Source organism: Periplaneta americana, chromosome 17 (assembly GCF_040183065.1).
Source record: "Periplaneta americana isolate PAMFEO1 chromosome 17, P.americana_PAMFEO1_priV1, whole genome shotgun sequence".
NCBI lineage: Eukaryota > Metazoa > Arthropoda > Insecta > Blattodea > Blattidae > Periplaneta > Periplaneta americana.
This window is the reverse complement of record NC_091133.1, coordinates 19750567-19775904: the sequence shown is the minus strand read 5'-3', so window position 1 is coordinate 19775904 and position 25338 is coordinate 19750567. Positions and strand designations below refer to the sequence as shown.

Below are 25338 nucleotides of genomic sequence, written 5' to 3'. Positions count from 1 at the left end.
TCCTTATTATTTTTAATGTATGTAACTTTTCCTTGCTACATTTAGAAAGTGCACTGCTTGCCATCACCGCTCGCTCCCTATACTGCTTCAGACAACATAACATAAGTATTCAATCCTCGTGCCCATCAGGTCAAACATAATAAACTCCCATTAGATGGTGGAGATCTTCATTCCCGTCTCTTTAACTCTCTCTAGCTTGTTCACATGTGCATCGCACAATGTAGACTGAAAATCTGTAGAGGTCACCTAACAGTAACAGGAACATATGCTCCTGAAGAAGGAAGGACTGAAGAAACGGAAATTTTCTACGAACAATTACAAAATCAAATTGGCAAAATGAAGAAAAACGATTACCTAATAATCTGCAGTGATTTTAATGCAAGAGTAATGAGAATTCCAATACCAGAAAAACGATAATTGTGAATTATGGAGAGAAACATCTAAATAAAAATGGGCAGTAATTCCGACAATTTGCTAATCTGAATCATGTGAAAGTTACAAATACGTTTTTTAGAAAACAAAATATTCATAAATATATTTGAATAGCTCCAGAACAGAGATTGATAAATGATTATTTTTTTATAAATGACAAATTGAGACCACAGATGAATGACTTACAAGTTTACAGAGGCTGCGACATTAGAGCAGATCATCATATTTTATGACCAAATGTAGAACTAGGTAAAAAGCAGCCCAAGAAGATGTGTACAAGTATATTTACTACAGGAAGAGAGTATTAATGTTCGATATGAAAAGTGACTAGAACAGTATCTCCTAGAAACACCAACAGATGAATCCCTGGAAGAGGAATGGCGAAATGTTAAAAAAAGTATAGAAAAAGCTTCAAGTGAAGTGTTTGGCAAGAAAAATAAAATAAGTAGTAGGAAAGGTTTATGGATATGGAATGAAGAAATAGCTCAAGCTATCAAAGAGAAGCAAATGGCATAAAATAAAAGAAGTAGGAAAGGTTTAGCCTAGCTGTCCACTGGCACTGTGAACAGCCGAATATTTGTTAGGTCGTATACGGCCGAATACCGGACGACCGGCAGAAGAGCCGATCAATCGTCCACTGGAGCCGACACTTCGGCCGTCAATTATCAGTTGTATGTCCTCGTGCTACATGCTTATACTTAATAAATACATACATACATACATACATACATACATCCAACAGCGTGGATCAGCCGGTTAAGGCGCTTGCCTGCCGGTCTGAAGTTGCGCTCGGGCGCGGTTCGATCCCAACTTGGGCTGATTACCTGGTTGGACTTTTCCGAGGTTTTCCCCAACCGTAACTTGAATGCCAGGTAATCTATGGCGAATCCTCGGGTTATCTCGCCAAATATCATCTCGCTATCACCAATCTCATCGACGCTAAATAACCTCGTAGTTGATACAGCGTCATTAAATAATCAACTAAAAAATTACATACATACGTACGTACGTACGTACATACATACATACACACATACATACATATATACAAATGGCTTTTAAGGAATGACGAAAATATAGGGTAGGCTATATCCGATGCTTAGAGAAAGGTGTCGCCTGGGTAATTTTCATAATCTACGCCTACACAATAAACTTTTAGAGCATAGTGCTATGTTTTCCGATTACTATCGGATGAATGTTGATACATTTCAATAGCTATATTTTAAATGTAATTCGTCCATCAATCTCAAAATGGTCAAATTTCAGAGAAGTTGTACCACCTGAGAAACGTTTGTCAGTGATCTTAAGGTAAGTAGTACATGAATAATAATTTGTTAAGCCTTAAAAATTTTATTTCACTTGTTTAACGAAAAAAAAGAAACACACAAGAACTAATTAATTTTTCAGCGTTCATGGCGAAATTTATGGAAACAGTCATCACATGTTGCCTTGTTTGGCTGAATGAGACTGGGAAATCCCATCCGAATTGGATCGAATCGGCATTCGGCATAGGACGAGTGTAATGGCAGCACGCCAATGCATACTCTTGTTGTGGGATCATTCGGTTGTGTACGACCGTAAACGGCCAAGTTGTTATTCGGCCGAATTCAGTTCCAGTGGATGGCCAGCCTTATGGATATGGAATGAAGAAATAGCTCAAGCTATCAAAGCGAAGCAAAAGGCATATTTACAATGGTTGCAGAAAAACAACGAAGAAACAACAAACATATATAAAGAAATATGTAATGCAAAAAAGACAATTGTGAAAAAAGCACATGAACAATAATGGGTAAAGTTCATTAGCCAAATAGAGTATGATATACAAAGAAGAGAAAAGCTTGCTTATAAAGTATTTGTACAGCTAAATAAAGATGAAAAAGATGTGGCAAGAATAGAATTTATAAGTAAAGATAAATGGATAAAATATTACAAAAAATTGTGGTTTAAGAAAGAACAAGAAAGCCAAGAAGAACAGTTGGCAAAAGAAGAAGATGATGGAGGAGGAATTGATTTAATAGATATACAAGAACTAAAAAAAGAGCTGCAACTGATGAAAAATAGAAAAGCTGCAGGAATAAATAAAATAAATGTAGAACTTCTCACATCCAGTGAAATGAGGTTACATAGAAGATTATTGTATATAATAAATAATGTTGGCAAAAAGGGGTGATACCAGAAAGATGGAAAATCGCAGAGGTGATCTCACTGTTTAAAAAAGGTGACAGGAATTATAGAGGAATATGCTTTCTCAACTCTATGTGCAGTACAAGTTACACGATAGAATAGTAAATACAAAAAGACTTAGGTCAATGCTGAAGTCAAAATAGAAGATGAATAAAGCAGCTTTAGAAAGGGAAGATAGATAACAGGTAATGTCTTCATATCACGAGTATTAGAGAAGAGAAGAGAATACAACTTGCAGATCAGGGTTGCTTTTGTAGATTTCGAGAAGGCCTTTGATAATATAAAACGAGAAAAGTTGTGGTTAATTTTAAAGGAGCAAGGCTACACTACACATCTGATAAAGGTGGTGAAAAGTCTTTATGAAGAAACCAAAATAGTAATCAATTTTAGAAAAGATAAATCATAAGAGATTTGAATAAATAAAGGAATTAAGCAAGGATGCCTCATGATGCTGACACTTTTCAACATTTATGTTAATGACATATCCAGAATTGGAAGCATAAAATTAACGCAGACATAAAATTAGTCAAAGGAAATATTTTAAATGTACTATTATACACAGATGATATGGTACTGATTCAAAAAAACAGAAGATGAATTGCAATGCTCAATATACCATCTTAACCAAATAGGTAAAAATGATTATGTTAAAATATCAAGAGAAAAAACAAAGATAGTAACATGCTGGGGAAAAACACCAATAAGATCAAAAATAGTAGCTGAATATAAAATTATAAAGCAAGTCTTCCCTTCAGTTATTTGGGTTGTGAAATTAGCAGTGAAAAAGACAAAGATACAGATAAGAAATTAATGAACAGTATCAAACACAATGCGGAACTATACATAAAACTTTAAGAAATAAAACAAGAATCAAATTCTACAACACTATGGTAGTCCCTACACTACTCTATGGATGTGAAAACTGTGTATCTATGCTGGAAACAATGACCAAAACTACAGAGCTGCGAAATGAAGTTTCTGAGGAAAACTAAAGGATGTACGAGAGAGAACATACTTAGAAATGATGACATCAGAAAAGAACTACAATTTGAAGCCATTAACTCAAGAATGCAGAGATATAGATGCAAGTGTATACAACATGTCAAAAGGATGGAAGAACTAGACTTTCGAAAGCAGCTTTCCATTATGCCCGCAGATGAAGAAGTGTAGGAAGGCCAAGAAAAAGATAGAGAGAGACACTGTGAAGACAGAACAGGCAACAGCCTAAACTGTGAAGAATAGAAGAAGAAGAAGAAGAAGAAGAAGAAGAAGAAGAAGAAGAAGAAGGATGTAATATTAGAGATTTCAATATATTTCAGGATGCTCTTCCGAATGGTGTATAAATTGTTTGGAAGTTTTCTTAACATTAAATTATGTGAACGGGTTAAACACTGAACTGGAGGAAGATCTTTACATGGCCAAAGATGTTCTATGACGTGTTGCTTCAGTGGACTGCCCTGAGTTGCTGAAAGCTGTAAAGATTTGCTCTTTCTCGAGCTTCAAGGAACTCTGAAGGTGATAGTAACTTGTCTAATAAAAACTTCCAATACGTATATTGCTATCAAATATTTAATACTCAAGACACTTAATACAAAGTCATTCGTCTTTTGCTATCGGATATGAAGGGTACACGGGAAAAAACGAACAATGTCACAATTCCTTTAAGGGTGATGTCGTTAACTAATTCACTGTATTACTACAAACTTTAGTATTATTTTTACCAAAAGTGGTAAAGAAGAATTAAAACCGCGGAAACACTCATCATTTCCTTCATTTCAAGTGGAAACACCAATAAATTTTGCAGTAATATACTGAAATAGATCATTATCTCACCCTTAATGGAAATGTGACATTGTTCGTTTTTCTCGTGTACCCTTCATAAGTGAATTAAAACTTTGAATTTGTTTATTTAAAAAATTTTATTATAAGAGGTTTTTGGAATCTATCATTAACAGTTTATCAATCAAGTTGTCACTAACACTGCAATAAATGTTCAGAGATATATTTGAGAAGTAAAATTATTAAAAACTTCTAAAAAGAAAGAGCATTTAATAATATTTTAAGATACAGCTATTACTATAAACATATAGAGACCTTAGTTCTTTTTCTTAAAGGTTTTGAATGTTAGTTGAAAGAAATTAGAAATAGTGATTGGATATACATTTTAATTTAAACCAATTTCCAGTTCTCATTTACTTTATTATTGTATTTTTTATTATTTACTAATTAATTATTATTATTTCAATTCTTTATTTTTCACTCTTGAAATTGATGTATTACTTTGTACATTCTGTCCTAATTACTTGTTATTGTGTGTCAATATGGCGAGCTCAGCTATAAGTCAGACAGTAAAATAAAATAAAAAACGACATTTCCTTTTCCGGCAGTTTGAAAGTGTCTATTTTTTTTTTTCAGAGGAGGGCCCATAGGCAAGCACCACAGCCTTAGGCTTACTGTGCAATCTCCTTTATTGGGATGACTTTTGGAGTCCTTAGGACTGCTCGTCAAATACGTGATTCACTGCTTGGTGCCATCTTATTGATTCAGCCAAACATCCAGGTCTGACGGAGTCTGCATGAAAAAGAACGCCCCTCCGCCACCTTGTGATGTTCCTCTGCAGCCTCCTCAGATCAATGGCATCTGTTTGCAATTCACGTGCATGAATCTGTCGCACCCTTAACCAGAGGGACACGCCACATTGATTCTGCGAATCACCAAGGCATCATCTATCCGAGGAAGCTACACTCCCCCTGTCTACTGCAGTCTGCTGATTTGAAGCCCCTGCAGCTTCTCTAGGATATGTGCAGCTCCTGCAGACAGATGCCATTGTAGGCGAATTCTGGAATCATGTCTGCCATGTCCTCTTGGTCAACCTGTAACTATTAATGATGATTATTGAAAGTGTCTATACTCGTTGTTAGACTCTGAGTATTATTCACAGTTTTTGTTGATTATGTTTTCTTTCTTCTTTTGAGGGGGGCTGCAAGAATTAATCCAGTAAGAGTAAGCTATTATTTTAGCAGTGTTCAATGTGTCCCTCATTAGTACAACAGTGTAAAGGCATTATAAAATGTAATGCACTCAGCACTTCCCTTCACATCTCTTATCACGACAATATCACAACAGCAGGAGCAATGTTCATGAGTTGTTGAAGGGATACATTCATTGCAGACACACATGCCAGTCTGTGGTTCTTTGATGGTCTGTATGCTCGTTGTTTTCTTTCCATATTCTTATAATATGATTTCTCCTGGGCCCATGACCTAATACCGGCCATAACTCTTGTAAATAACTGTAAGATACATTGCAACACCAAGCACTTGAACTAGGAAAGCCATAACAGACTAACGACGCTGTGAAGAAGTTTAGCTGAGCTGGGATGTGTGATGTCACTACTCCAACTCTGGCAACTTTTAAATTTGTATTGCGAGTATTCTATTAATTGTACAATGCTAAGGTTTTCACAGAAACTTATCTCTACACCTGATCTATTATAATCATTTTCCACCTAAAAATGCATTTTACCTGGGTATAAGTTAACAGGCCCTTTAAGTCTGATTATTCTAATATGTTACTAGTCAGCAATGTATGCAATGGAGGGGAAAGGAACTAGTCACCCTACCCTGTTACCTCTTGGCTTTGTTGCTTCATGAGTGATGCCTTATTGGTGTCAATTATGAGGCTCCAACCTGTCTTCGGACAGTTGGCTAAACAACAACAACCATATTGTGTGTAGTTAATGATTACAAGTAAAATAAAGTTAGTAAAATTCATCTCATCTCATCACAGGAATACGTCAGTCTCCAATGGCACACCCTGGGCAACGACTCTGTCAGTAAATTGGTCTATACAATAGGCTTCATGACGAAAAGTCAAATACCCGCCAATAGAAGAAAAAAAACCCAAGAGACAAAATTTCAACATCGAAATGAATACATGTCTATGAAATCAAGTAATGATGAGATCCTCGTCAAAACATGAAAGATATATATGCCTAATTTTCAAAATTAACTCTCTCCCTTTCTATTCAAGTTTTAGTTTCGACATCTCATGACTATCCACTGTGTTATTTTCATAATGTATTATTTTGTTCCTCATGAATTGATTTCCAAACAATAAATACGAGTATAACACTTTCTGAGAAAAGTGTACCTAATGTTGAAAAATGTAGCTGTCAGAGGAAAACAGTAAGTCATAAAAAAAAACAATCACATCAGTGTCATATGAAAATGCCCACTCGAATATTTAATGAAGATACATAAAAAATTAGACAACATTAAAGTTCTCACTTCCCTATGCTGGTCCAAATTCATTTGCTAACGTTATTAAATTTAGTTTCGTAAAGACATACAATATTGCGTAAATAAATCCAAGTAATAATTACGACATAATGGATAAGTAGATTCTGAAGCAGGCCTACAAATTTTTGGGATAAAAATCTACAGCTTTTGATTATTTGGAAAAACGATAAAATTAATCTTACTTTTGAAAAGTGTTCTAGATCTCTAATTTTAAAAAAATCATGGAGCTTACTCTATCTTTACAATAACTTGTATTTAAGTCTAACATAAAATAAATTGGTGGGAAGGTTTAATATGGGCCAGTACATTTGGAACAGAATACATATTTAGTCAGCAATACGAAGACTGAAAGGAACCTTGTAAGTGACCAATAAGGCATCACTCACGAGGCAACACACCAGAAAATAATGGGTTAGGGTGGTCAGTTCCTTTCCCCCTCCATTGCATAAATCATTGACTAGTAACATAGTTCAGTAATTAGACTAAACAGAAATGATACACTGTTTATTAAAATGTAGTGATGTGTCATCCAATCAATTTTGTGCTCTTTTGATTGGTTGGTATTATCACATTATTCTCCCTTCCTGTTGGTAGAGAAGCTGGCAAGAGTCCTGGCTCCTCTTCGAATAGAAAGGTTTTCATTTAATAATAATAATAATAATAATAACAATAACAACAATAATATAATAACAATGATAATACAATAACAGCCTTTCACCTCGTAATCTTTCATAAGAAGGAAGCCCCATTCAACTACATGCTAGTGACACCCTAAGTCTGCCCCACCTAATAATACTGGAAGGTCAATACAACTTCAATAGTAAACATTTTAACTTGATTCTAGTACTTCATTTTGGTGGTACAGGCACAAAGAGAGGGAATTCTTCGCTTTATTTTTTACAACTGGTGAACTTGTGTATTGTAATAATGCAAAGATGAAGTCTTAAAGTAGGCCTGACATGAATGCTAGAGAAAAACTGAAACCAGATCTACACTCAGAGAACCTCAATTACCAAGAGTCGATTTTTATTGGTTCACTAATTAAAGAACAAGTCTACAGTTAAATGGAAATACAATTAACTTCTATTTTCCATTACTAAAATACTTAAAAAGTAATGCTATTACTAAAAAATTAATTTCACTGCATAATATGACCTTAACTTCATGATGTAACAAAGAGCTTTCATTCATTTACTGTTTCTACTTTTTTTTTCAAAAATAGCTTTATTCACAAATTTCACAGTTTAACAACTGCAGTAAAAGTACAGTGCATACATTTTATCTTTCAATGCTCACAGAAGTAGAGTAGAAGTAGCAGCATACAGTGCAGGTGCCCACATGTGGTCCGCACTAAGAGCTTGATTATTGAGTCAAGAATACATGAGACAAACTGTAGAACGTCGGTTTTTTACAATATTGAAGGTGTTCAGGTAAAAGGGCTTAAACCTAATTTCTTTAAATTTGACTTTTTTTTCTGTAATTAGTGTAGATAGTTAATATTTAATTAAAATGTGAAGATATGTTTCTGACAATTATGTTTACGTGTTAAAATTTAATTTTTTGTTGTTTCAAACAAAATCTTTCTTTTGTAAAATAAGCCCTTTTATCCCAAACACCATCAATATGAAATTGTGAAAGTGCTAAATAATGTTTGTTTCTTTCTTCCAAAGACGATGTTGAAAGTGTAGAAAAGATTAAATATATGCACTGTATATATTCCTATTTTTTCATCTTTTCTTTCATTCTTCTTCTTCTTTTTTTTTTAAGTTCTAAAACATATACCAGTCTAATATATACTGTATTACTAAAAATATTAATACACATACCAGTGTAAAATACATTTGCTATTTTAGGTAGATATTCAAGATTAAGATAATTTACGTAATCTGCATGCTCAATGTTGTTTGCAAAAAAAAAAAAAAAATAGAAAAACACAACATGCTTAAACCCAAATTGAAAACTACAAGTACCTGTTGCTGCATCTCTTACTGCTATGGGTTTATTTCTTGTTCCAACAATCAGAACTTGACGAGGACCTTCCTTTGTGGCTTTTAGTGTCAGTACTGACTCTCTGCCAATTTTTATTGGTTCACCAATTAAGGAAGATGTCTGAAATTAAATGGAAACACAAAGTAATTTCTATTTTCCATTACTAAAACAACAGACATGTATACTTCAAAGTAACAGTGTTACTGAAAGACCTTTCATTCATTTATTACCAGCAATATTTAAAAAAAAATAAATAAAAACTAAATAAAGTTCACGAACTTTGTAGTTTAATAACTGCATTAAAAGAATACTCATATTCTGTACTGCAATATTTCTTACTCTTAAGTTCATGAAGCCCTGTACCTTAAGATTTTCCACGAATGAATCTTATTAATATACAACAGGTGTCAGGAGAAAACAAGGAATATCACATGAATGCAATTTTGAGATAAATGAAATTTAAGCTCTAAGATTCTGCCATTTTTATTCTCCATGCACTACATTAAAACCAGAATATTCTTGAAAGAAAAGATATTGATGAGTGTATTATTAAATGAAAACATTGTTGTTGTTGAAAATTCAAGAATCCCAAAAATTATGATGCAATATAAACCTAGAGGACATCGTCGACCAGGAAGACCGTTAAGAAGACTGCTAGATGGGGCCGAAACAGGTCTACAGAGGCCTAATTCGTGAAGGATGATGATGATGATGATTGTTGTTGTTTAGTCAACTGTCTGAAGACAGATTTGAACCTCATAATTGATATCAACATGACACCACTTATGAGGCAACTAGGTCAGGAGATAATGGGGTGGGTGGTCAGTTCCTTTCCCCCTCCATTGCATACATCGCCAATTAGCTACATATTACACTAATCAGACTTCAAATGTATACAAACAATTCTTCTTCCTCTGATACATGTCGTCAAGTGAGATGTATTGCCTAATAATAGATGTACATATCAACCAGAACCTTAATCAGAGGTAATGAAAAACATTAATGGATGTTGTTTAGAGGTATTGTTGATTAAAAAAATTAACATCACATACAAAAATACTGTTTGAAAACAAGGGCTGTCCAAACCTAATTTCAATGAATGTCCAATAGAGTCCCATGAAAGTGGTTTTAATTTTAAGAAAAATTCGTTTTAAAATTTCAAAATTTTGATGTTATCACCAATTTGGCAATGTTATTTTTAAATTATATACAAGGTGAATCACGAAGTTCTCCCCCAGTTTATGGAAGTGATTCCTGAAGTTATTTGGAACAAAAAATGTAAATAAATTAATGGGATCACATTCATAATTATGGAGTTACAACACATTTTCAAAATGTGTCACAGTGAATGGAGTACTAGGCATGTTTGTTGCCACAATTACATGCACATTGTTGATAGTTGCTATTTATTAAGCTGTTATCTCTTGTGTAAGTTACATCACGATGCCTTACAAGTTTTCTTCTGAGGAGTATGTTGATATATTGTTTATTATGGGCGTGTGCAACAGTAATACAAAAGCTGCTGCTGTCGAATACCACCGTCATTATCCTGATTGTAGGATTCCGAGTTCCAAAATCTTTAGTGGAACGTATGAAACATTACGACAAACTGGTACTCTTCCCAGCATTCGTATTCAATACAAAAGAACTCGTGATGTGCGAGAAGATGAAAACATTCTTGATGCAGTAGAGCATCATGTACAAGGTGCCTAGCTAGCCGGTTTAACGTTTCACAGCCCAAGACATGGAGAACTCTTCATGATAACAGACTGTATCCTTTTTATTTGCAAGAAGTACAGCATTTAGAACCAAAGACGTGCCCAGCACTTGCAGTTGTGTAACTGGTTAAATGGGAATCAGCTTCATTATGTTCAGTGAGGCACAGTTTATGTGAGACAAAATCAACAATAAGCATAACTTGCATGTCTGGGGAGACGATAATTGCTATGTGTTAGAATCTAATTTTCAAAGCCGATTCAGTCTCAATGTGTGATGTGGTATTCTGGATGACCAACTGCTGGAGCCGTTCGTTTTCCCTGGACAATTGACTGGTGAGATGTACCTTCACTTTTTACAAGAACAGTTATCAGAGCTTCTTGAAGATGTTTCTCTAGCAAGAAGACACCAAATGTACTTCCAACATGATGGGGCATCTGCTCACTTCTACCACACATGGATCACCAATTCCCACAGCGATGGGTTGGACACAGGGGCCCTATCACCTGGCTTCCCAGATCCCCAGATTACTCTTAGATTACTGCATTTGGGGGTGGAAGGACATCTAGACTTGTAACTACCAAACAGAATGTTTTGGGACATAGGTTCCTATATGAAAGTTGTTCATAATTGTCTCCTCTATCATCCCTAAGAGTTTGTAATACAGTCACTGAATCACTCTGTATAAACAATCAATTGTATTTTAATTATTCTTTGCATTTTTGTTAGTGAAATCCTGAAATAACAGTTTTTTCTGCTGTTTTCAAATTACCGTAACTCAGTAATTATGAATGTGATCTCATTAATTTATTTACATTTTTTGTTCTAAATAACCTAAGGAATCACCTCCATAAATCAGTGGGGAACTTCGTCAATCACCCTGTATGTTTATACTGTATATGGACAACAGAATTTATTAAAAAAAATAAATGTAAAATTAATCCTGCATTGGACACACAGCATCTGGGAAACATCACACTAGTTTCTTTTCGTCACTGTAAGGAAGTCTGTTAAGTCTATTTTTCTGAAATTCCCTCTACCTTTCAATCAACTATTCATAATTAACATATAAAAATTCTCCCAGTTTCAGTCCAACTCTGATTTTGTTAAATCATTATTACGTAAGTATCAATGGTGTCAAAGAAGCCATATGACATTTACTGTTACAAGTTAAGTTACCCCTCTGAAGTATTTTCTTTATAATTACTGCAGTAACAGTTAATTAGAATGTCGCAGATTGCATGGCTTCCTACTACAGCATATTTTTTTCATATCTTTAGGACTGAAAAGAGTGAGAAAAGGGAAAATATATAATCCTGATTGACCTAAAATGCAATAGGAAGACTGCGCAGAATTTAGTAAAGAAAGCAGACTATAATTGAATTTACACAAGTAAGGTCAGATTCAACAGTGTTCATAAATGAGATATTGAGTATACAAAGATATAATTTATTACAGTTGTATGAACACTTTTTGATAATTAAATTAAAAATTAGTGTAATCAGTTAAAAACCAAACATGTTTCGGAGGAATGCTCCTCCATCTTCAGTGGTATGGATTACACTAATGTTTAATTTAATTATCAAAAAGTGTTCATACAACTGTAATAAATTATATCTTTGTATACTCAAAGCAGACTATTATGATTAAGGAGAAATTTATTGCTATAGTGATAAAAATAAAGGTGTTAAAAGATAAAAAAATAAGCATACCGCACTGAACAAGAGCAGACAGTAATGATGAACACAGCAAAAATGGCAGTGGTATTTCCTACGGTAAAACTGAGTTTCTAAATGGTTTAGAACAGATGGCCTACAATTATTGTGTTTTACAGGCTGTTAAATGAAGCATATTGGCAGACAGAAACTAAGATGATTGGATGAAGTAGAGGATGATCTAAGAACTTTAGGAGTCAGAAGATAGAGGCAGAAGGCTGTGGTTAGGCAGGAGTGGAACAAAATCCTATGGGAGGCCAAGGTTAGACTACAAGGGCTGTAGTGCCGAAGAAGAAGAAGAAGAAGGAGAAGAAGAAGAAGAAAAAATTAAGAATAAATTCTGAAACTATTTTTAAGAGCAACAATAAAACTGACGTCTGACAGAACAGTGACTTTCTAAATAGTTTGGTTCGTGATTATGTTGATGATTACTTGGACTAAGTGCAATCCAATAACGTATTAACTAATCCATCCATTCATCCGTCTATCAGTTTGTCCATCCATCCACTCATTCAGTACTCCTGGGTATGCATTTATAAAACGTCTTTGGAGACGTCCTATATTTTCGTTAACATAACGATCACATCAGAGTCCAGAAAGATAATAGTTGACTATATCTAGAGGCAATGGAGACCAGTATTCCAGTACTTAATCTTTCATTTCATGACTAAAAAGATGTTAAAGAATGGAATATTTCTTTACATATGAGCCCTATTTATAATAAATCTGTTCAATAACACAGACTTTTAATCTCTTATCTTTTAATATAAAATGTGGCGTGTTTTATTGTAAATGTTTTTTTTTTAATTTATATATAGTATGTATTAATCTTACCTTAATGTTAAACCTCACAACTTCTCCCATCTTTGTTCCAACATACACTATTCCCCAGTTTTGATCCATACACTGTATTGGACTTCCAACATCTATAGGATTTTGGACCAGTTCTCCAGTCTAAAAGGCAATTACATACATGATGTAATTTAGAATGAATGTAAACCAGTCGTAATATATTATATGAATTCAGTCATAAAATCAAGTACAGATGGGGTGACAATCAGGACAGGGCAAAAAAAGCTTTGTTATTAAAGGCCTCCATATGACCTTTAACATAAAAATAAGATTATATATTCATTCCTCTTCAAGATTATATTACACATAAAGTAGAACACTTCAATGTATACTTATTAGAGTACAAAAAGGAGATCTGTGTAAGGTGTACAATTCTTCCTCTGTGATCACTTTATCACAGTAACAGTATTAACAGAAATAATGAAATTCTGTAAGCATGAGTAAATGTAAAGTAAAACTTCATTTATACATTTTTATGGGGTCTGAAAAAAAAACGTGTGAGAGAAACATATAACTGAAGTGGCATTTAATAATATGTGAAATAGCATTTAATAACATGTGATTGCCTTAAAAAAAGTCAGTTATTTTGGACTGCTTGCTCCTAAGGAATAAACCATGCCATCTAACTGTGATGACTGTTCCATAATTTGTTCAGTTACATCATGATGTGTTACGAAACATTTCACTGTTTCTAAAACAGTAACATCATCATTAAAGGACACAAGATTAATGGAGGTAAGCATGGGCAGCTTCGAATTTCCACGAATTTCAAAGCGGGCCACATCTTAACAATGCCAACACATAATGCATTTTCACGTTTACATTTTCACAACAAACCTAATTTCGAGTAAAATTGATTTAGAATGCATAAATGAAGTTTCATATTTCCTAGGGTTTAAAATACGATCATTAGAGACCATATTTTTTTGGTAATAGCAATTCAGGCAAAATTTTCCACAATTACTTTCTTTATTACATTCAGTTGCGCTTATTCATATCTTAGCTATGGAGTCTTTTTATGGGGTAATTCTATCAATGCAAATCGTATATTTATTGCACAAAAAAGAATTATACAATCCATCATTAAATTAAAGAGTAATGACTCATGTAAACCTTACTTTAAACAATATAAAATTTTAACACTGCCATCCATTTATATTTACAAATGCTTAATTTTCTTTAAACAGAATGAGAATAAATACAACAAGAATTCAGATTTTCATAATTAAATTAAATTATGGTTTATTTAATGATGCTTGCAACTGCAGAGGTTATATCAGCGTCGCCGGTGTGCTGAAATTTTTTCCCGCAGGAGTTCTTTTACATGCCAGTAAATCTACTAACATGAGCCTGTCACATTTAAGCACACTTAAATGTCATTGACCTGGGCCGGGATCGAACCCGCAACCTCGGCACAGAAGGTCAGCGCTGTATCAAGTATGCTACCAAGGCCGACAGATTTTCATAATTATAGGACATGAAATCCACATCTGGTTCAATATCGAAAATCATGAAAAATCGCATGCTTATACTGACATTATGTGTTTTAATAAGTTACCATTGGAGTTACCGCCGAACAGCTGGCTACACTAAATGGGATCGAAAGGAAAATGAAGATATCCTTCAAGAACTTAATGTTTCATCAATACTGGACTATATCTCCAGATATCAGTTAAACTGGAAGGAACATGTCTCAAGAATGGTTTCATCTAGGATCCCTAAGGTAATAATGAAGTATCGTCCAAATGGGAAACGGTCACTTGGTCGACTTATGAAAAGATGGCACGAAAATCGCTTTTTCAGACTGTAACAGTTCTTTTGGGACTAGTATTTGACAGGATGATGATGATGATGATGATGATGATGATGATGATGATGATGATGACCACTGGAGATACAAACTTTATCTTATACAAAATTCAAAGTGAAGGTGAAACAGATTTTAATTTTGATTTTTTGTAAAAGAATTCTTAAATGACAATATACAGTATGTGATACTATTTAATATGTCAATTATTTTTAAATGTATTTTAGTCTGTAATGTATTTAATCTCATTGTGTTTCAATGTATTTTCACCAATGCTTTTAATGACATGTACATCCATGTATATGATAGTGGTAGTGTATTGATTAAACAATCAATCAACTCTTCTAGAAACCTAAAATACCACACTTAAGCAAAACAAACTAGCAACATAACGCGAAATTTGGATCACTGTGGGAAATACGTCAATAACCATAAAATATACCTCTTCTGGTGCAAAAACTAAGGAATATACACCAAAATGCTTTTCAATATTGTTAAAAAAACATGTTTGTGACTTTTGTTCTAGTTAATTTGTCAATCGTTTGATAATCCAGTATTTTTGTATTTTCTCTACGGAAATTGTGTACACTCACTTTTACTATTTCTATGGCTATGAAAAAAAATACTGATTTCTGTAGTCGACTGCAGTAGTTGGTAATCAGCGATTACATATGCAGTCTTCAATCTTTGCTGCAGTATGTTATGCACCGAAGACTATATTTTGATGTGAAGAGATTGGGAAGAAACATAATTGGTAACTTATTTAACGAAATACCCACCGAAATAGTAGCAGGTATAAAATCGAAATAATTTTAGTTTACGGTACCAAAAAATGTGGTCCCTAATGATCATGTAAGTGTAGCAAATGAATAAACCAAAAACATATATCCAAACAAAATTAACATGGAAAGTATTAGGAATTTTGATGGGACCTCAGAAAAAAACGAGTAAGTGTGGAAAATGTATAAAAGAAAATAATATCTATTTTCCAAGTATACACAGGAATGAATGTATTACTTACCTTAAACCTGAAATAACGAAGATGCTTATCAAGAGAGCCTGTGAAAAATAAATCAGGTGCAATCTGTTTCCCATCTATGTCTTCTCCCTCAATGCTGCACTCAATGACACACAAACAAGTGACTGCAGCATTGTGACCTTCATATTTTCTCTTGAATTTTCCACTCTTCAGAGAATAGCAGTATACACATCCATCTTCTGATGCAGCTAGAACATGCCTGCCTACAGTCTTTAAAGAAAAAAGAAAATATTTACTGTAGATTGCAGATGACTATATTTGGAGTTCATGATTATATTTATCTGTAGTCAATAAAATTAATTTCATTATAACAAGCATATAGCAGTAACAAAGTTAATATTTCATCATATAGTTATTTATTTACAATATTTTATACTCCAAAATATTCTGCTAATATAAACAAAATTATTATATAATATTACAAATAATTTATAAGTAAAGATAATGCACCACTACATTTATTATGAACAAAGTGGTACAGAAATTAACTTTCTGCATTTTCTTGAACCTTCACACTAAAAGGAGATGCTATGTAAATCACATCAAGCTCCAACTGCTTTTTACCATAAAAAACCTAATATTCAATTTCATAGGGGCTGAATGAACAAGAGAGTTGTCCTGAAGTTATGCAAAATGAAAAATTCCATCAAAACCTAAGTTTGTATTTATGAAACAAGACAGATGACAGATGTCAAATCTGCATGTTAACATAAAGCAATGTTCAATGATTTGTCTGACCATTAATTTCGCTTTCCTTCTAGATAAATGGTTTTCATATTTTATATTTTAATTAAGTTTAATGTTGCCTATCTGTTTGATAGCGATGTTCTGCAGGATAATTCTCCCAGGCAATTAGCTGTGTACATATATATTATTACAATGTACTGAAGTACATATGATATTTCTCTGTTCCACTCATCCTTCATCATGTGTACATACAATTCAACAATTCCCCTCTATTCTACAGATCCTCAGTAAGCAACACTTCATATTTTACACATGCACCACATGACTTCCCCACCTGTAATTTCCAGATTGTAAAGCGAAATCTTGTCATCTTTTCAACTATACAAAATGCTAAAAATATTGCTAATGATGCTGATATGGTATTTTTTAATAATATACTACATATACAGTTAGTTATATATTGTGTTTGCACTGTAATTTAGAATATTTTTAGATATTCATCATAGATATGAACGGAGAGATTGTTGATTATAAAGTTCCAAGTCCAAGTGAAAAAAAAATCTGATACAATAGGAAAAAAAGAATAATCTGAGGGTAAATCCACAATTCGTGAAGTGCATAAACAGGTTGACAATATTAGGTTAAATGTGATATAAACTCTTTATGTTTATACAGCAATTTGTTTTAAGCTCTCCCTCACTAACTTGATAAATGTCATGTGTCTCATTTCATAATATAAAACATACAGTTTCATCTGGACTCTTTTGTGACATACTGTCAGTCTACCAACATTATTAATATCCTTGATAGTGAAGAACACATCTTGTTGAGTCCAAACACATAAGAAAATAAAAGTTACAAATCAGTGATGGAATATTAGTATCAAAAATAAGGATTTTACATTCCGATTCTTATAAAAACCTAATATAGAGATTGCATAGCCTTTCAATTTCATGACCATATGCCTTTCTCTTTCTGCTGTCAACAGTGTTATATGCCTGCTGAATTACTGTTCTCTGATGTGTTAGTCTGCTCAATTGGGTAACATACATCACTGGTCCAATAGCATGATGGGGATAAGCATAGGTAATCAGTTGCTCCTGTTAGCCTAGCTTGCTGTGCTAATGAGCAGTAAGTGAACTTCTGTGTTGTTTTATTTCTGCACTTGTTGCACATTATAGAAGATGAAGTATATGGTTGTACAGTTAGTCAGTGTGTCCACCGAAAATACAAAATAAAAATTAGTACTTTCAGTTATCATAACTTAATAACAATTACTCATAAGCATGATGAAAAAACATTAATCACATTTCAGTCATTATACTTTTTCTTAAATTCTCTTATTTTCATTTCAATGGATAGGCAGCAAACTTCTCTCCCAGTTTCCTATACTACATTAAACTCGCATATCAGTATCTTATTTCACTAAGTGCGGTAGTCACAATTATAAGGTTTTTAAGAAAGCCAAAAAACGAAATTAAATCGATTGTTTTGAATTTTTTTATTGATTATTTTATGTTAAATTTACAAGAGAATTAAAACATGACACTTGATGTTTTTTTATGTTTTGAATGTGTACTGATAATTATGAAATTGTTTTTTGGATTATTATATTTGTTTAAAAATTAAAATTTTTATTGGACAGGCGTTCACAGAGACAGGTAGCTAAAATTCTGGAGGTCTTGCAGGCACCATTTAGAAATTGTGGAAATGTTTTCGGGAGACAGGAAAAGTCTCTAGGGTTCCTGCTGTGAGAAAAACCAACTTGCACAAGATCGATTTCTGCAACTAAGAATCTCCAGAAGACCTATGTCAACAGTATGTGAACTACCAGGATGACTTTCTGCAAGCCACAGGCACAAGAGTAACTGATCAAACTGTAAGAAATAGACTGAGGAAAACGTGATAAAGTGCCTCACGTAGAAAGACGACAATGTAGAGTGAAAATATTCTTTGTTAGAGGGCTCAACACTGGCAACTCAGACAATAGTGCTTGGCTTAACAGATGAATCATGTTTTACTCTTTATGATTAATAAGTATTTAATGAATTTCAATCTTAAGGCATATAAACTTGCAAATGTTTATTTGCTATTTAATAACAATATATGAACGTTTTCGCCGTTTAGGGCATCTTCAGATATAACAAAACATATTATCTGGACCTATAATAACATATTATGCACATAACAAGGAAAATGGAGAACAATATATGTGATACATGAAATTCATGAGCTTTATGCAGATATATCATGATACAGGATGAATATTGAGATAATCTTTGAATTTGAAATATTCGTCCAGTCTAAGTTCAAATTCAAAGATTATCTCAATATTCATCCTGTATCATGATATATCTACATAAAGCTCATGAATTTCATGTATCACATATATTGTTCTCCATTTTCCTTGTTATGTGCATAATATGTTATTATAGGTCCAGATAATATGTTTTGTTATATCTGAAGATGCCCTAAACGGCGAAAACGTTCATATATTGTTATTAAATAGCAAATAAACATTTGCAAGTTTATATGCCTTAAGATTGAAATTCATTAAATACTTATTAATAATTTACCAGGCATATTGATATATTAAAATGAATTGTAAATTTACTCTTTATGGCTCGGATGGATGCCTTCGTGTTTGGAAAAGACATAATTAAAGGTTTCTTCCTGATAGAGTGCAATTATGATGTGAGGAGGAATCAGCACTGACAATAGAACAGAGCATTTCATCATTCACAACAATTCTTTAACAGCCAGATGTTATATAAAGGAAATTGTACAACCATATGTACTGTTCTTATTGACTGACACCGGGAATAACTTAATTCTGATGCACGACAATGCCAGGCACATGTAGCCAGCACTGTGTAAGAGTATCTGCAGGAGCAAAATGTCAACACAATGGAGTGGCCCTCATTGAGCCCACACCTGAATACCATTGAGGAGGTCTGGAATCATCTTCAACAACGGGTAGAGAAGAGGGAACACACTCCAGAAACCTTTCAAGATTTGGAAGAAGTTCTTTTGCAGGAGTGAGGACTTTTACCTAAAAAAACACCTGGACCCACATTAGAAGCATGATCATCATCGTACAGCAGTCATGCAAGCCAGTGGAGGCAATACTCGATATAAAACACTGTCTACAATGTTGTTGTTGTTTTCTAATGCCAGGTGTTTGACAATAAAGTCATTTGACCTCTTGCACTCCAATATTTTTCAAAGATATCATCATGGCCAGCCACTGAAGCACAGATTTTGAGGTGTTCCGAATCCATTTCTTGGTTTGAGTTGCATAATGGGCAGTTAGGGGACTGATATATTCCAATTCTATGCAGGTGTTTGGCCAAACAATCATGGCCTGTTGCCAATCTAAATGCAGCTACAGACGATTTTTGTGGTAAATCGGGAATTAACTGTGGATTTTGATGCACAGAGTTCCATTTTTTCCCTTGGGATTGTGTTATCAAATTTTGTTTGTTGAAGTCTAAGTATGTAGATTTAATAAATCTTTTCACAGAGTAATATGTAGATTTAGTAACAGGTCTGTAAGTAGCAGTGCTGCCCTTCTTTGCTAAAGCATCCGCATTCTCGTTTCCCAGGATTCCACAATGGGATGGTATCCATTGGAATACAATTCTTTTATTGAGTGATATTAATTGAGAGAGCATTTTAGTTATTTCTGCTGTTTGAGAAGAAAGTGTGTGTTTAGAGATGATTGATAGAATAGCTGCTTTGGAGTCTGACAATATAACTGCATTTTTAAATTTATTGATGTGGCATAGAAGATTCCTGAGACTTTCACTTATTGCAATGATTTCTCCATCAAAACTTGTTGTTCCATACCCAAGAGATCTATAAAGTGAGAAGAGACAGCATGTAACACTTGCTCCGGCACCTTGTTCTCTGGAGATCAAAGATCTGTCAGTGTATAAATGAAGCCAGTTTTGTGGAGGGTACCTAATATTAATTGTCTCTAAAGACAATTGTTTTAGTATTTCAGTGTTTACAATGTTAAATTGTTAATTTTTCATTTTTGAACTCATTTACACTTTTGTATTCAGTACCTATAGTATTAAACACCCTGTACATGTCACTTTGCTTTAATTGATTTTTCATTTCAGTTTTGTAGAGAAATGTCTAATATATCATTTTTCAGTTTACGAATGAGTAAGTATATTTCATAAAATTATTAAAATGTGATGCAGTTACAAAATGACTACTTTTCAATTTTGAGCAGTGTATAATATTACAAACTACTCAAAACAAAATTTGAACAGATAATTCTACAATGAGTTCCTGCCAAGTAGGACTGGCAGGAAATAGAGAACGCTGATCAGTCTGCTAAAAAAAGGTGCTCTACTGGAATTCAAACCAGACACAGCACAGTCAATGAAAAACTGAATACCATGAAAGAAACATATATTGAGATACTCTCAACAAAGAAATATAAAACAAAAGCTATTTCAACAGTTAAAGTCATAAAACAAAATTCAAGATAGGAAGCAGTGGCTCACTTTAGACTAACTACAAGATATTACTGCTTGAAAGAACATTTGCAAAGATTCAGATTCATAGGAGACATTTATTGCAAATTCTGTTTCTGCCATTGTTTCATTATTTTGGTATTTCTCTCCTTGTAGATATTGGTAGTTGGTGAGAGTTTTTTTATCTCCTCTAACCTTGTGTTTGTTATGTTATGTTTAGGTTTCTGGACAATGATAGGTCTACTGCCTTTTATTTATTTATTTATTTATTTTTTTGGGGCTGTTCATTGCCCTGTATTTCTACATGTGAGGGAATCCACTTAACTATTTTTCCTTGCTTTGCTAGCAGTTTATAGGCATGTCTAATATATTTCAGTGTTTCTAAGTCCATGTTGTAGTTCTCTGTGGCTTCAATGGCTGCTTTGGAATCTATTAATACTACTATTTTCGTTATTATTTTGGGCCTCAGAATATTTCAATGTAGTGGCTACTATTGTGAGTAGTATACAAATTTGTTGAAATTAACCTACAAGAACCTGGCTCCATTTTTTAATGTAGTTCTTTCACACAATTTCATTCTTTCAAGATATTGTTTAAAACATTCATTTTTGTGAACTGGATGAGCACTACTCCACAAGGTGGTTTATTGTTTTATCATCCTTATTATGTGACTATACAAGATGGGGGGGATATGTGCATTATATCCTTTGATCACCAGTTACTGGAAAAGGAAATACCAGTACAGTTGTTATTCTTGAGACAAGGTTGAAAGGTTTGTGTGCGGTACTATTATTTTGCAATAGTGTTATAATAGGTCACAAAGTGCGCTTGTGTAAAAATTATCCAAATAGGTTTTATGTTTGTGGTCAATTTATCTTGAAATCACAATGCTGATCAAGTACAGGGTAACAAAGGCGTATTTTTTTTATTTTGGTTATTCAATGGGTGAACTGGGAAAAAGTTGGTCACCACACGTTATGTAATTTGTTATGTGAAGTTAATGGTGACTGAACAACAATATGTCTTTTGCTAATCCAATGATTTGGTGGGAACCTACCAGTCATCAGGAGATTGCTACTTTTGCATCACCAAAACAGAGGAATTTTCAAAGAAAACAAGAAATAAAATTGTATATCCTAATCTCTCTTCAGATATAAGACTCATGTCACGCTCACCCGAACTTCCTATCCATATCCTTCACACAGTGAAGAAGATTTCATCATCCTAGAGGATCAAGAGTCATCAAAATTCTCAGACTATCCTTCAACATTTGCAGATTCCATCTATATTTCCGAACGTGATATAAACCACATCTGATATGGCAGCCAGAACTTAATGACTTTGTTAGCAATTTAAGTATTTCCCAGCAAAAGGCAGAACAATAAATTAGCTTCTAGATTGCAACAATGAAACTTATTGGCAAAAGGTACTAAGTTATCAGTGTTCACAAAATGAAACGATAAGTTGAAAACTTATTTTGCAATGGAAGATTCTGTTTGCATCTGTAAAAATGTGAATGGGTTGATGGATGAATTATGTATTTAGTACACTGCAATCAGTTATGCTTTCCTTGTGGCACGAGGTTTTTCCTATGAGCGAACCACCACTTGTTTGCTGTGCACTGGAGGGAGTAGCAAGCCTGCTCACTTACTTGTTGATCTTGCTGATTGTCGCAGTCATAGCGCAGCTGTTCCCGAGTGTGTGTTGTGTTGTTCATTTCTTAATTCGACAGTATACATAAAGTGCATTATGCCTCGTGAGTTTACAACAGCATAGTGTGTCTTTATTTACGATTCATATATGTTAACTCAGTCAGCTTGTGAAGTTCGAAGCCAGGTTCAAGAAAGATTTCCAGCTCTAGATCATAAAATAGTCCATAATCTTTATCATAAATTTCAGGAAACTGGAAGTGTTCAGCCTAAGAAACCAAAAAAGCAGTGTAGGGTTCTCACCAAAGGAAGATTACATGACATTCATAATCGTTTAGAAAATTTTGCTAGAAAATCTCTTTGTTGTCTTGCACAACAAGTGAGACTTTGATATGGGTCTGTGCAAAAGGCTACTAAATTATTGCACTTCAAGCCATATAAAATAACTGTGGCATATGCTCTTCAGCCAGATGACCCCATACGTAGGCACACATTTTGTGAGTGGATTCTGGAAAACGTGATGAATAATTTCCTAAGAGATGCGAAAAATCTGTGGAAAATGAAGGCAAGCAGTTTCAACACCTCATTTGATAATTTGGTAAGTTATGAGACTATTAAATTTGTTTGTGTATTGTTGTATGATTGGTTTGTTTTATTGTTTTACCCTCCTGCTAAACACCGAGACCCGGCTAACTGGCTAACAAGTGGCGCACTCGCTCATAGGCAAAACATTCCGACAAAACTGATCATACTGTATAATTCAGAAGAATGGAGACTATTCACTGATTCATCAGAAGTGAGTTTAAAAGTAGTTTTACTGCACAATGGGAACACAAAACCTTTCACTCCAGTGACTATGAAAGAAACCTATAAGAATATACCACTATTATTGAATTCAATAAATTATAAGGAAACTGCTGGTTAATTTGTGATAGTTCGAAAGTAGTATTGATACTTCGTTGCTTAGATTGCAGGGGGTTTACAAAGTTCTGTTGTTTCTTATGTTGTGGGATAGTCGACCAACAGCAAAACATGTGGTAAAAGCCCTGGCCTGCTCGAGAAGAAGACTATGCTTTTGGCGAGCATAACATTAAATACCATCAACAAGTGAAACCTGAAACTTCTTCTTGCACTCCATATAAAACTAGGCCTCATGAAACAATTTTCGAAAGATCTAGATAAAAACTGGTGATGCTTTTCAATACTTAAATATTTAGTTCCCTAAACCAAGTGATGCTTAACTAAAAGAAGGTGTATTTGTTGCTCTACAAATTAGAAAACCTTTTAGAAAAAACTTAAATCTAAAGAATTAGAAGAATGGACATTTTGTGCATATGTTGTCAAAGAATCTTTTTGGAATCACAGGCAGAACACTATCACCAATTACTTACTGAGGAACTATCAAAATATGAGATGCTATAATATATTGTTGAGTCCTCTGCTTACATTCACATTTGAACTTCTTTCTGAACAACTTCTAGACTGTATGTGATGAACAGGGGGAGAGATTTCATCAAGATATCACTACAATGAAGCAACACTATCAAGAAAAATGGGATCCAACAACGATGAATGATTACAGCTGGTTTATAAAAGGGAAGATATGAGTTCTTGTAAGAGGAAAAAAGAAGCAAGTTTTCCATTTTTCTCTATTTTATTAGGCTTGTGAGGGTTTTGTTAATTTATCTGCGTGTTTAAAAGTTTTAATAATTAGCTTCTTATTAATGTCACAATTTTCATCATAGCATAGTTTCATTTGCTGATTTATATACAAGAAATAAGATCAATATAATTTTTAGTATGTCAGAAAGCTTGGATTTTCAACTAAAGAGTACATAGCTGTAACACAAAAAACGTGACATGTTATAACCTTTTCATTGTCTTTTTCGTGTTCAGCATGTCAAAATTAGTAAAATCAAACTATTTCATTCATGTTAAGGGGGGAAAAAGTTAAATTTGTTGGCTAGCGTAATAAATTACAGAAATCTTCTAAAATGTTACAGGTGACTTTACTATCTATTCAATACTGAATTAACATTAACTTAAAAAATGTGCTTATATTATGAAGTAAAGTAAAGATTTAAAGCTCTCTGCAATATCATCAGACTGAAATTTATTCCGGTTTTAGCTTTTAATGTGACTGCTATTCCATTATATCTCCTCTTCTATCCAAATCTAAATTATTAAATTGAATTATTAATTAATAGAACAATATTTATAGGCTTACGCAAATATGAACACAGTGACATTAGCATTAACACTGTAATACTTTTTCGTCAGACACTGTATTTTGAAATTATATATAAAAAAAAATGTTTAAATCTATTAAAAAAACAAACACTGCACATACATATTCCTTCACATGTACTCTATCTCAATTACATGCATGCGTCTTATATATGAAAATATCTTACACAAGCAACATTATTATTTATGAAATATTTGGCTGTCACAATTGGAAGACAGATATGCCTCAA

General features: G+C 33.5%; 1 protein-coding gene across 4 annotated transcripts in view; it reads right to left on the bottom strand.

Moving 5' to 3' along the window:
- Positions 1-25338, bottom strand: part of LOC138693212 (serine-rich adhesin for platelets) — a 103622-nt gene that overhangs the window by 44517 nt on the left and 33767 nt on the right. For 3 of the 4 annotated variants that reach the window (XR_011330252.1, XM_069817000.1, XM_069817001.1), the window contains exons 4-6: positions 16018-16245; positions 13172-13291; positions 8888-9026 (exon numbers count right to left, since the gene is read on the bottom strand). Coding sequence is in view for 3 of the 4 variants with exons in the window: in XM_069817000.1 (XP_069673101.1) it covers positions 8888-9026; positions 13172-13291; positions 16018-16245 (487 nt within the window). In the remaining variant the exon portion in view is untranslated. Of the gene's footprint in view, positions 1-3987; positions 5496-8887; positions 9027-13171; positions 13292-16017; positions 16246-25338 lie in introns of those variants that run through there. The other variant, XM_069817002.1, reaches the window with a different exon arrangement.